At 49.0% G+C, this 14,413-nt stretch overlaps 1 protein-coding gene across 1 annotated transcript in view; it reads left to right on the forward strand.

Annotated features, from left to right (window-relative positions):
• Positions 1–7,969: 7,969 nt before the first annotated feature.
• Positions 7,970–14,413, forward strand: part of Prosalpha2 (proteasome alpha2 subunit) — an 86,582-nt gene continuing 80,138 nt past the window's right edge. Inside the window, exons 1-3 of the mRNA XM_050177361.3 lie at positions 7,970–8,102; positions 8,622–8,698; positions 8,757–8,889. Coding sequence (XP_050033318.1) covers positions 8,062–8,102; positions 8,622–8,698; positions 8,757–8,889 — 251 coding nt within the window. The 5' untranslated portion in view covers positions 7,970–8,061. The remainder of the gene's footprint in view (positions 8,103–8,621; positions 8,699–8,756; positions 8,890–14,413) is intronic.

The raw sequence follows: 14,413 nt of genomic DNA on the forward strand, positions 1-14,413 counted from the left end.
CATACCCCATACTACTACATGCCAGATACCCAGACCAATTCCCCTCAACATGAAAACTTTGCGGCAAACCAGGAGACTTCCTGCACACCCTCCTCACATGCCCCACCTTCCCTCATCCCCCATCACCTGCCGTGGCGGTCTCTTACTGGGAGACTCTTCTGACCTGCCCTTCCGCTCAAGACCAGTGCCGGATCTTCTCCAGTGCAATAAGAAGGATTGCGCCTCAAGGACTCTCCTTCGCTTTGTAAGAGTGCCCCCTCATAGTAAGGGAGCACTCAAGTGCCATGTAGGGGGCTTCGCCCCCACCATTCATATCATTGGCAATAAATGTTTCTACCACCACCACTGTATAGACCGTTTCATCGGGCGAGGAGGATAGGGCGCGCGGAGAGCCTTTCCTCCTCTCTGGCTTGGGCGATCCGGCGCGGCGCTGCTTGAAAGTATTGCTGTCGCGTGCTGCAGAACGATTTCGAGATGTTTTAGATCGTACTTTGTGAAATTTACGCCATGTTCGTTCATATAAGGTCATCAGGGAAGCCTTTCGGTGCATCAGTAGCTATACTGTAGGCAGAAATATGTCTTGAGGGCGCAAAAATGTGACGCGCATAATCAGCCCCGGTGTACGCACATTATCAGTCGCAGTGCCTGTATTTGTTGTTTACTATTTTGCTTATATCGATTTTAATTCAACAAAGAAAACCGGCGTCTCTGTATTACCAGCATTAAATGGTAAATCAGCTCACTGTCTGATCGATTGGCGTAGGCAGTAAAACATAAAACATAAGAGCGCATGCTCGTGCACGGCCAACCTAAGGCAACCACGAAACATCTGAGCGGCAGGCGCTATCAAATATTTGTGATACACTAGCATCGTCCTCACGCATTTTAAGTCTAGTATGCTTGAAATTACCATATGTCTACGCTAGCTTTGCTGCATGAGGCCCATGGCGCTGCTCAACACAGCGATCACTGCGGTTGGTGAGCCAGCACGATACATATATAAGCGGTGTGCTTCGGCACTGCCTTTTTGGCCTGTATACAGCCATAATATATGAGAGGGTTCGCATAAAAAGAATGCGATGGCTATTTTTGAGCGCAAAATTTACGTAATACGTGTGAGCGCGTCGTAGAGAAGTGAACGAACACAACTGAAAGAAAAAAATCGGGTTATCATCCTCTTTCTCTAAAAAGCAAGAGAAAACGGGTTAACGCCGTACAACGTTTCTAAATATATAACCGCTGATGCCGTATGCTTGGACCATGCGCTATATAGAACAAAGATATCTGTAATCCAGCACCTACTACTGCTTAGGACGCTCGCGCAGTTCGTAAACGGTCGCTTTGCTGGGCAAGCTTAATTCAGACTGTAAGGTATGCTGCTCTTACTAGCCAAAACTATTTTATTCATGGCTGGAAGCCTCATCCATCCAACCAAGTAGTCCCGCAATGTAACCTGCAGCGAACAGTTTGAACGCTTGTCAAAGTATAACAGCACAGCTCCTATCGTAGCAGAACGCTACCCACGCTGCTAAGATTGTCGCGTGTTTCATGGCTCATAAACCGCAACTTAGAAAAAGAGGATAATACTGAAATAAGGTCACATTAGTGATTGGAACATTCAGAAATACACAATTGATCTCCGAAGCTGATTGTAGGCTCAAATATGCGCGCACACATCGCGCTGCGTGTTCCGTCCACCTCAACGCCAGCAGAAATTCCCGCCATGACGCCTTAAATCACTTCGGCACGTCTCACAGAACCGTTTACCACGTAGAAGACGCACGTCATACTAAACAGACCGCACGACCGCGAAAAGAAACGCCAAAACCTACCGCCGAGCGTTAACCTACCGCCGAGCGTATACCTGCCATGCAAAAGACCGCTTTCACCCAAGCCAGTATGGCGCTGCTCATAGGCGGCGCCACTGCGTTCACAATATGGCGGCGCCTACGAAAAAACGGTCTATAAGGGGCACGGAGGAAGGAAACTAAGGAGAGGCCCTGACGTCACTCTTTGTGAAGCAAAAGTGAAGCCGGAAGTTGGCGTTGCTCATGGCGATGCTCCGCCTTTTGTGCCACCCTCCTCTCTTGTTTACATCTTTCGCGAAACCACGCCGCGCTGCGCGTGGTTTCGCACGCGGAGCGCGCGCGCTCGCGCAACATCCGGCAGAGCACGGTGCAGGTAACACAGCGCAACAAGACACGGTGACTAACGCAAACCCGCCCACACAGCGCCTTTGCCACGGCACGAAACCTACCAGAGCAACACGTGTGCGCGCTCAAAAAATCAGAACAACGCCGCCATTGTGGCCCAAAAGGCGTGGCCATGCAGCAAAAAAAATAAAAAAGCAGCAAAAGAAATGAGAACCTATACGTCATTTCCGCCACACTTTTCTCCTAGCGCGCGGAGGGGGTAGGGCCTCTCCTTAGTTTCCTTCCTCCGTGATAAGGGGCGACCTGCGCGTGAGGCGCTACACCAGCGCCGCTGATTTGCTTTTGCCTGTGTGGTTTTTTTCTTCTTAGTTTTCCAAACCGCCGCCGCGAACAGTGGCGCTAGTGCTCACCCCCACCTACCCCCCAACCCTGTGACCGGCCGCACATATGGGCCGCACGCACGGGCAGCAAGCATTTTCAGCGAGAGCACGGAAGGACGCAAACGCAAGCGCGCGAAACAGTCGATTAGCAGAGTGCTTGGTGATCTGTTGGTGTCGCTAGATCTTGATTACCAGATTCTATTTCAGTGACACTGTGATTCTCAGCCCCGTGGGCGTCGGCTTTCGCGTTTGCGGCTTCTTCATGCACGATGGTTTACTGCTGCATACCGTTGTGAAAGTCAAGCGGCCGAGCATCAAGAGGAATTTCATTTCATGAGTTCTCCGTGACCGATATTAGGAACCAATGGTGGAAACCTGAACAAAAAAAAAAAAAAAATGACTGGGGCTTAGCTAAGGTTAAGCCTGGATACCTCGAAGCGAAAAGGTTCGGTGATGCTTACGGTTTAGCTTATAGTTATGCTTTGTGATTTAGCCTATGGTTATTCTTACGGTTTAGCTTATGGTTATGCTTTATGATTTAGCCTATGATTATGCTTACGGTTTCACTTATGGATATGCTTTGGTAAGCTTATGGTTATGCTATACGTGTGCCTCGTATAGTTATGCAAATTGCTTATCAATGATATATACCACAAGTTATGCAGGATTATTAAACTTCTTTATTCATCATTGTTGGGCACATTGTCTTGCGATTTCTGTACAGCCATAAACACAGCTCTCTGTAACACAGTTCACAGTTCCATGTTGAATGCGCACGCCTGTTCTCTGGCAAGCGGTTATATATATAGTCGATCTCCGCGATAAACATACGCTTGCGGCGAACGTCAAACGACGACGCATAGCGCGGGGCAGTGGCCACCTGCGCCGACTCCGAACACGCTTACGGAGCCAATTCCGACATACGCCGGCTCGCGCGAAGCGCGCTACGTGTTGACTAACGTAGTGAAGCTTTTCGTTTCAAAAGCCCAACTCCAGGAAAGTGCTTAAAGTGTAGTGACTATCTGTGTGATGGCACAATAAAGCGCCCTTGGAATTTTTTCAAGCTGGACTTTCGTTATCATTTGGTAAAGCGGCGTAAATAAATACGTCAATAACAGCACATTTGTTCGATTGTGGCATGCACTGAAACTAAAACTACCCACGTTCTGCCGCGCTCCCAACAGCACGTCACTTCAGTGAACGTGCCGAATGCAGCAAAGGAACGCGTGGGCCCTGCAAAGCGGTACGTAGTGCGTTTATTGCGTCCTGCTCGGGACTATCGAAACCTACGGGAGAATGAAGTGCGAGCGCGTTCAGGCCTCGTATAGCGCGGAAAGTGCACACCAGACCATATTGGCACCACAGCACTAACCAACATTTTAGCGGACAATGAGGGGAAAAAAAAAGAAGCTCTAAGGGATTACACTATTTCAATCCTAGCAGCCGCGCGGCCGCGCCTTCAAAGTAGTTTCAAATTTCATTGCACTGCACAGCGAACATACCAAATATGTGGGGCATGTATCGACGCACATTTTTCTAGCCGCACCCTGTCAATAATGTGAAATGCCGAGTTTACTGCAGGTGCTCTGCGAATTTTTACCGTCATCGCCGTACCATGCCGTACTCCTGAAGGCGGGGCCGGAGCGTTTCGGGCGTTGCTGTGAGGGTGAGCACTGGCGGCCTCTACCGGCACGCTTGGTCCCTACTCAATCTTCGGCCGCGCGCTGCCGTAGGCGACCGCGGGATGTGCAGGTCGCTCTTTATGGACAAGAACGGCACCGAGAGCGGCGCTGCTGCGCCGGCGTTGAGAGCGCCGCATGCGAAGCAAAATTCTATTAGCGGGTGGTACTCCTCTGCTCCTCTCCCACCTCTCGTTCGCACCGCCTTGATTGCCTCCTGCACTGCGCGTGTTTGGGCACGTTTCGCGCCGCGCGCGGTGTGTGCCTACGTGTGTGCGCGTGGACATTTCATTCGAAGGGCGATGTACAGTCTGTTTCACATTTAGTGGAAAACTCGGAGCGCATTGCATCGCGATGCGGCGAGCGCTTGAGTCAGGCGGCGGCAGCAGCTCGCGCAGGTGCGCGAGGGGCGGGATCTTGAACGGCGTCGTTTGCTACGGCGGCGCGCGCTGGCCGCATTGTCGGGAAACGTTCTACTGTCAGTTGCAGGGCGCCGATCTCATCATTACTGCGTGAAATGAGCCGGTATTCTTTACTAAGCGTTGTGCGAACGCCTACTGATACGCCTCGAAGGTAAGTTCATCACTGAAGGGCGGTCATAGACGACGTACTGATTCCATACATTCTTGACGGCCCGTTTCTGGAAGGTGACTATATATTCTAACGCGATAGGTCGCCGATCCACACTGCTCGTGTTGTGCAAGAACTGCTGGAAGAGCGCGCAGTCACTCTCTTGGAGTGGCCGCCTCAACCCCCGGGCGCCAACATCATTTAAAATGTCTGGGGCTCGTTGAAGGTATCACTGCCGCACCATCCCCTCTATCAGTCGCCCGAGGATTGGCTTCGATCCACCATCGGCAGCGACTGAGACGTACTGCGAATGAACACATCCCTGATCAAGTCATTCTACACTTCACTGCCTTCCAGGATGAGCGCTGTCATCGCTGCCGCTGGGGACATGACGATATACTAACCGAAGTTCCGAGCGTGACGTGTCAGATTCCCCGCCGGCGGGCAGGGTCTGTCTGGTGTAGTGAATGATTGTCGAGAAAAATCACTTCCAGCTCATTGTCTTAACCTAAAACATTCCTTTAATCGTATCCGTTTGTTTCATCGTGTTCGACCCCCATAGTTATCATTATTGAATGCTTTGTTTTCCTTTCGAGTCAAGCAAAGACTGAGCATGTTGCGCGCACATCTTGGTGCGTTTTGTCGCTGCTCATTACGGTAGCACACACAGTGAAGAAATATACGTGCACGCGCTCTGTACCCCGGCCTTTCGAAAGAACAAACGAACCATGCTGTCCAAAGAAGTTTGTGGAACTCCATTATCGCCAATCAAGGCTCAGAGTTTGGCGACGCACAACGTTTAGTAAAGACTATCAGCTCAGTTCCCGCAGTGCCGATGAAATCGGTGCACTGCCCCTGACAGTAGCACGCTTCCCGACAATGCGGCCAGCGCGCGCCGCCGTAGCAGACGACGCAGATCACGACTCCGCCCCTCGAGCGTCTGCGCCTGCTCGAGCTGCTGCCGCCGCACGACTCCATTGCTTGCCGAATCGCGATGCAATACGTTCCGAGTTTTTCCCTGAGTGTGAAACAGACTGTACACGCTTCTATTTACCTTTAAGAAGATCGGTACGCTTGACGATTATTTTTATGGCTGCAATGCGGCGAAAGGGCAGCGTCTGCTTAACCATGTAAGTGATGCCGAGCAGGTAATTGGAAACGACATCGTATGTGCCGCCGGAAAAATCGTCAGCACATACGATGCGGCACATGCATACGGCACATACGAGCTAAAGTCATTTTTGCAGTTTCTCACAATATTTTTGCTACAAATCCGTGTTGTCTCTGATGGCGACAACGGACTTCCATCGACACTGTGCGGAAATAAAATATGTCGCTGCATAGCACAAGTACGACATGCGCACACAACTTTAACTAGTATGTCCCCTACAATATGGAATAGAGGCAGCAATGCAGACAGCTTGGCCATTTTTTAACAGTGCTCAAGAGACAGAAGTCGAAAGTATTAGTAATCATTTCTGCTTCAGCAATGCCGGCGCGACCAAGACACGGGCGTGTATCGTCCAGTAACGCGATCGATCGGTGCAGCGGTGAAGCGGGAATGAATTCCGGTCATGTTCAATGCATCGTGCACATATTCAATTTCTCGGCACGCGTAAACTTTGGCCACTGCTAGCGCATACAACAGAAGTGGTTTCCATTCTTGGGCAGCGCACACACAAACGAAACACGAGAATAAGACAGGACAAGCGCTCGTCGAACAACTTAAAGTTTTTATATGAATAAAAGGATTATGTACCGAGCAATTATTAAATTCATGTGGGTTACATATAAAAACCGTCGTCCACTCAGGAGTGATCAATGAACGAGCTCGCTTCGTTTGCCAGTTGTTTACTTCGCTCGGCGCACCGCAGTAATCCATGTCTGTCGTCTGCTTTTTTCGTACCATTTTCTTGTGAATCGGCAGAATTTCACTGGTGGCATCAAGCCTTTCGTGTTTACATTGCTGTCGTAACAGTTAACAACACAATAATAATTTCCGGTCAATCGAAGAGGCGCCGTAGCAAACAAGAGTCGTTTAGGGCGACGCGCGAACTGAACGCGGGCGCGACCGCGAAGGGAAGCGGCGGCGGAAACCTACACCCGTCGGAGATGAAATCGTTCCGCCAGGGGAGAAACGAGCGCTGGCGTCTAGGATGAAACTTGGCATGCGGTCGTCCATACAGTAGGTCGTGCCTTGAAGACGCGTTTGGCAAGTACCATAGAGTTTCTCACTACATTACCTAGAGGGAAATCTGGCGCTGCTGCGCTGTGGTATGCATGGGAATGCCGGTATATTGTGGATTCGGATTGGCATCGTTCTCGTAGAGACAGGACACCTTGAAGACGTGCTTGGCAAGTACCGTTCCGTCTGTCACAATGATTCATTTTCTACTAGAACAGCACGTGAAAAGCTGTTTTAGCTTTATTATTACGCGAAAACATGTTTTGTTTAACTATGAGAACTTGTTATTGTGTGTACGACTACATGTTACGTAAAAAGTATCAGCGGGCCGCTAAAGTTGGAAGACAGACGACAAGGTTCGCGCTTGCTTTGAAACAGTTGGTCGTCTGTTCTTGCTTTTCTTCGCTTGGTCATGCATCGTGGCTGAGTAAAGATGTAATATGCGTGAATGGAAACATTTTATGAAGATTTTACTTTGAGAACGCGTTATTTGCGTAGCCATATCGACGTTTTAGGCGAAGCTTCTTACAACACCAGCCAACACGAGCCTCGCAGACACATATACCGTCATTCCCATGACTATAGTGTTCTAGTTCACTATAGTCGTGGGAATGACGGTATATGTCATAGAGTCATAGAGTTTCCTACAAAATTACTAGGGGGAACTCTGGCGCTAGTGTCTACGTGAGCTACAATGGGTGCGGTTGTCCCAGCCATAGAGTTTCTCACTATACCTCCTTGAGGGTAATCTGGCGCCACCGTCTATGGGGGTTTCTTAAGGGGGCACCGTTCCGTCATGTGTGGTAGCACATACAGCCATACAGTAACTCTAGCATACCACAGCGCCAGATTTCCCTCTAGTATGACTTGTTGCCTCCAGTTATTTTCGGTTTTAAATTACGGCAATAACTCAAAAAAATATGTTTTGCCACCCATTTCATAAACAATAAAACAATAATATCAGTAAGTTGTGTTTTTATTGAACTATATTTGGGTGACGTCATAGCGCATGGCGGCATCCACAGGGCAGCAAAGCAGCAGCTTTAACTAAACGCAGTCAAGATCGGCAGTGCTTGCGTTGGGAATCGTTCGTGATGTCGTCCGAGCGTTACAGCTTTTCTCTGACCACATTCAGGTAAACAAATGCAGCTTTTTATTTCGAAGAGAGTCGCTTTCTAAATCGCGGTTGTCTCCTGTTACTCGCGAGCGGTTTGTGCCGTGTCATGCGTGCTTGCTTGATCGAGAGTCTCACCAAACGTAACGCTGATCTTTGATTTATATTGTGGCTCAAAAGACAGAAAGCAGCAGGATCGTTATGTTTCTGTTAATATCTCCTTCTGGCATGTGAAGCAGTTCAGAAGCAGTTTTTGTTGAATGGGATGCATCACATGTAGCAGTACATATATATATATATATATATATATGTATATATATATATATATATATATATATATATATATATATATAGTTAGGGTTTCTAGGAACAAATAATAATCACATACGTACGTCGTAAGTTGTTAACAACAGTCCGGCATCCATTACAATTGTTGTCCAATTTTAAGGGACGTCACCGACATTTGCGAGTTGATGTTCATCCGAAATTCGAGAAAATTTCCGGTATGATCCCTGTTCCCTGAGAGATTTTCATTCGCAGCCCCTCCGGGAAGCTGGTGCAGATCGAGTATGCACTGGCTGCAGTTGCTGCCGGAGCGCCGTCCGTTGGCATCAAGGGTAAGCCGCGTGGTGTTACTTGCCTCGCCAGCAGCTCTTGATTTTCCTTGACGCGCAGCATCCAACGGTGTGGTGCTGGCGACGGAGAAGAAGCATAAGTCCATCCTCTACGAGGAGCACAGCATTCACAAAGTGGAAATGATCACCAACCACATCGGCATGGTCTACAGCGGCATGGGCCCCGATTACAGGTACGGGGGGTGTTTTGGCGTTATCTTTCATAACTTGAGAAGGTGATCAGCATTTCAGTTCTTACACGTTCCACAAGTAGACACTTTGTGGGCGTGCACTGAAAGTTCCGGGATTGGTGAGATCCTGACACATTTCGCCCCAAAGACATCCACAAGTTCCATTAAAATATTCGTCGTTTGGAGAAGCAGTATGTAGTGAGTGTGGAGCATTGTTGCATGTATTGCATGGCTGTATTTGCCTGTGGTTCAGGAGCACTTGAGATGGCTCATCACGTGTGGTTGTGCTACATGAAGAGAATGGGCATGAAAACGAATGCCACGGGCAAATAAACAACCAAAACTTCTATCATGAATCAAAATATAGGCAGGAAATATGACAAAAAAGAAACAGTTCACAGAAAACAACACATCTAATACCTAATATGGCATACCAGAACAGAGAAAACATAGGGACGGCGGGAGATGGAAATTCAAGAAGATGAGCAAAATGAGAACAAGGTGAAAGCAGGAGCCAACGTTTCGACAAGTGGACTTGGCTTGTCTTCTTCGAGGCAACATATGCTTTATTCGCCACAGCATATATAGGTGGGGTTCTTCTGAAGGCGAGAGGGCGTAAGGCGATTGGGTGCGGCAAAAGCGTAGTTGTGTTAGCGGCGAGGGTGTTGAATTGAGAATGAAGGAGTGCTGTGCACAAGGCCAAGGACACGGCCGTCTGTCAATCATGTGTCAACGCCCGTGTGTCAGCCAACGTGTCTCTGAAAGAGATAATAGAAGGAACGGAAAAAACGTGCTCGTAAAAAAAAAAGAAATATATATATATATCTATATATCTATACATATATATGATAAAAGAATGTCTTGACATTGCAACCAATAGGCATAAACGTTTCACAGGGAGCTTTAGAATCTATTCATTATGCTAAATTTCAAGCTATAGGCAACAGCACTTAACATTTGGTTTCTTAGTGTTTTTTTTCCTTCCTTTATTTATTCCATTTCAGTATTTTCTATTCTTTTATTATTATTATTTTTTTCACGAGCACCGGTTTCTGTTGCTCCTTCTATCATTTCTTTCAGAGACACGATAGCCCATGACCACCAACGAAACAGGTAATGGAGGGCTGCTGTGCCTGCCATTGACACGCCGGCTGACACACGAGCGTTGACACGTGATTCACAAACGCCCGTGTCCCTGGCCTTGTGCACAGCACTCCTTCATTCTGAATTTGACACCCTCGCTGCTAACAAATCTTTGCTCGTTGCCGAACTCTACGCCCTCTCCCTTTCAGAAGTACCCCACCTATATATACTGAGGCGAGGAAAGCATATGTTGCCTTGTAGTAGACAAGTCATCTTGTTCTCGTTTTGCTCATAATAACGGAACAGAGTGCTTTAAGGAACAGTGTGTGAACTTAGCAGCGAGCTGACAGTTTAAACATCCGACACGGTGCGGTGACGTTGGTTCACCAGTAGAATTTGGCACTGTGGCTCCTGTGGATGTAGAAGCTTGGTTGATTGTAAGTCTCGGCAGTGGCAGCCGGCGGAGTTGGCCATGACGGCGCCTGGCTTCGGCCAAAGTTGTGGGCCGGCTTTGTTCTTCAGGCCTTTTAGTGCCTGCGTGATCCAAATTCGAATGTGTCTTTCCTCCAACTGCCATCCTTGGACCCACAGTCCTCTGGCACCCAGCCGGGGTGTAGCACTTCCTTCTTTGTGCTGAAGTACCTTTGTCTCTGTATGTTTTTTGAGGTTTGGCTCTTGGGGATGGCCAAGAAATTTTAGTGCAGCGACATTTATTGATGTTGCAACTTACAGTAAAATACTTATCTGTCACGAACTTTTTTTGTGAGTTCTTTAGCACATTCAAGCCTGCTCTCTTTGTGGGGATTGAGGTGCCCTCTCACGTGTTGCTCTTAGCTCAGTCCCCGGGAAATGCTGCCCCGGAGACAGCATGGCAGTCATGGCTAGCACGCCAGAGCTAATTTCCCGTTCAAGCATACATCATCAGGACACACCCTAATTGGCCTCCCGAATGGGGGCCTCTGGGCACCCTCTCCACCCGAGCTCTCTTCCACTGAGTGTTTCATTGCCACAGGCCCAAGACGAGCTGGTTACGTGGGACCTTTGCTCCCTCCATTTCTCGTTCTCATGCTTGGTGGACTGCTACATGGTTAGCGCTAGTGCAGCAGGTGCGCATACTCTGTCGGTCTTCTGTGAGCCTTTGCCCTGTAACACCGCGATAGTCACACTGTGTTGTACCTTCCATTAAAGGGCCCCTCATCAGGCCACATAGCAGACTTGGGTTATACGCTAAGTGCTCTCTAGGAAGCGTTCTACAGCAAGAATTTTTAGGTTGGTTCATTAATAGGCGAGATAGAAATGTTTCGGTGCCGCGAACCCATGATTTTGGGAGGCGAGCGTCATCGCCAACAAAATGCTCTCTCCACTTGTCCCCGTGTAGTCTCTGCAAGTGAAATTCCTTCTGTGTTTTCCCATACCAAAGCTGGAGGATCGCGTGATGTGTATATCGTGAGCCCCACCATCTTTTTTCTCTCGCACGTTTTTGCTGTGCGGCGCATTTCCGTTGGCAGTCTCTCGCGCAAACTGTTGTTTGCCTGGTTTTGCGCAGCGCAGTTTTGCACACTGTGCTTGACAACACCTGCCTAGCATTATAAGTCAGTGTTACAGGAACATTGAGGCAGACGCAAACGGATCACAGAGCATGATCGTGCACTGGAAAACGGTAGAAAATTACAGTAAACCCTCGTTAACTCGAAGTTGTAAAATCCGGGAAAAATTTCGAGATAAGCAGAGTTTCGAGTTAAGCAAAATGCCGAAAATTTCAGTGACCGGGTCACTGAAAGAGCCAGTGATAACCAGCACTGCTAACAAACGCTCCACAGCACGAGGGGAGCTTTTGCAATAAACGCAGAATTCCCAGGAAAAACTGAATTTTATTGTTTTTGAAAGAACTTGGTGAAGCTTGCCTGCTTGGCGTTGGCATTCGGCGCGAGAAAAGCGTCCTCGAGCTGCTGAATGCACCGCATGAGCCGTTGCTCGCCGCCGCTGCATTCAACTTTGTTGCGGAGCAAACGTAGCAAGTTCCTTGTTTCTCCAGTTGTCGGCACTTCTCTAGGTGGTTCTTCGTCAGCGTGATCGCCGTCGTTCACTGCCATTTGAACAATGTTGGCGTCGGACAACATTCCGGTAACGGGCACGTCAGACTCGTAGAGCGCGTACTCTTCAAATCCGATTTCGCCGTCTTCGGCATCGCTGGCGCAGCCGGCAGCTTTGCGGACTTCGTCGCAAAGTTCATCGCAATCACTGAACTCGTCAGTGTCTGGCTCGAGCGATTTCTCGGCGCGCGAAAATCCTGCGTGCGCGAAGCAATTGGCAATCGTCAATGGACGTACTTGTCGCCAGGCTTCGGCGATCAGGTGGACTGCACCCAGCAAATCTATTTCGTACTTCTTACCACTGTCGTATGAGCACAAAATGCGGTACAGGAGACTCTTCCGATAGAACTTGCGAGCAACCTCAATGACTACTTGGTCCATCGGCTAGAGCACGGACGTCATATTAGCAGGCAGGAACTCCAGCGTGACTGCCTCCAAGTTGTTGATTTTTCCGTGGCCGGGGCAGTTGTCCACAACGAACAACACTTTCCGGCCGTCTCTTGCCATTTTGCGGTCAAGAGCATGTACATACTCTTCAAAGAGCGCTGCAGTCATCCAGGCTGTTTTATTGGCGCGGTAAGTCGCATCTCTCAGGAGCCGTGCATTTCGGAAGCACCTTGGATTGAGCGACTTACCGATAACAAGCAGCGGCAGTTTTTCATCGCCGGTGGAGTTGGCTCCGAAAAGTATCGTCACTCGGTCCTTGCGCTGCTTAGCGCCTGAGCACGCTTCTCCCTTCGGCGTGTATGTGCGGCTAGGCAGCATCTTATAGAACAGTGCTGCTTCGTCGAGGTTGAAAATGTCCTTGTCCGCATAAGCCTTTTGCAGCTCAGCGAGGCGGTGGTTGCGCCAGGTGTCTGCAGCCCCTTCATCAACAGTACCGCTTTCGCCGTGGATAGGCTTCGAGGCCACGTTATTTCTTTTTTTAAATCATTCAAACCAGCCATTACTGCAACTGAAGTCTGTGTGGCCCATCTGCAACGCCAGAGCGTCTGCCTTCTCCATCATCATTTGGGTTGTCACGGGAAGGTTGGCTGCCCTGACATTCCGGAGCCACAGCATGAGTGCTGCTTCGACGTCCGGGAATTTCGAGGCCCGAATCCGCTTCCGCTCGCTGGAAAAACTTTGCTCGAAGCCATCGAAGACCTTCTGCCGATTTTTGAAAACTGTCGAAAGCGTCGACAAGGGGATGCCGAATTCTTTGGCGATGCTTGTTTTCGATCTTCCCGCCTTCTCCACTTCCTTGATTAACGTGACTTTTTTCTCCAGCGTCAGAGACTTACACTGCTTGGGGCGGGACATCGTCGTCGTCCGTTGACCACACACCACACTCACAACAAAAAAAAATTGCAGTCAACGCGTCGTGCGCACAGCGCGACGAAACAAAGAACAGAATCGCACACGCACAATAACGTCCGCACGTGCGAAATGCGGTGGCGCGACTACCCGATAAAACCCATGAGCCCCCGCGCGCAAGCGGCGCACACCACGTGACTGCTTCCAAGGTTACTTGACGTGGTTGACGGAAAACGGCTGCATCCGCGGGAATTTTGTATTCGCCCTTCGATCGTGACCGCGTTCGGCACTTTAATAGGAACCAAGCGCTCGCTCGGAGCCTGTATCACCTTTTGGTAACGGCCTTTGCCTTCAGCCGTCCCGGTCGAAATTTCGAGATATCCGTATTACGCCCGAAAAATGCTTCGAGATAAACGGGTGCGAATACATAACACCTATGGGTGGGGAAGGCGCGGCGTGGAAAACTTTCCATTTAACCGATATTTTGACATATGCAAGTTCGTGTTAACGAGGGTTTACTGTACACAGTTTCGCTCTCTGCATGTGTGACTGCACGACTTGGGAACAAGCAGACGAAACGGAAGTACACTTCTCTTGCTACGGCACAAAGTAAAAGAAAGACAAGCAGACAGTCGATTTGTAGGTTTTATTATTTCTCTAAACTTTACTTTGTATAGTGAAGCAACAGATCATACAAATAACTACTGTTGCCTTGAATAATTCTCAAAGTCATGTGCCACTATCAGCGACATCACAGCACTGCCCTGTACGTAGACACACTTGTGCTGTACATGTTGACTCTCCAGCTGGGAGTGCAGCACCCGCGAGGAGAAGGGCAAATGGCATATGGTTTGAAACTTAAGCTATTTTTGCAGCACACGGGGATGTCATATTTAGCAGACACAATCGCTGGCACGCATTGTATGCATTGCGCTTGTCAGCTCAAAATAGTCAGACCTTGTAAGGGGTGCTTTAATAATTGGTTGGCTATCTGATTCCTGAGCCTTCTCTACACCGTGTCAGAGAGTCGATGAACGCTGCTGTAGCACCTTTGT

Source organism: Dermacentor andersoni, chromosome 5, assembly GCF_023375885.2.
Source record: "Dermacentor andersoni chromosome 5, qqDerAnde1_hic_scaffold, whole genome shotgun sequence".
Classification (NCBI taxonomy): Eukaryota; Metazoa; Arthropoda; class Arachnida; order Ixodida; family Ixodidae; genus Dermacentor; species Dermacentor andersoni.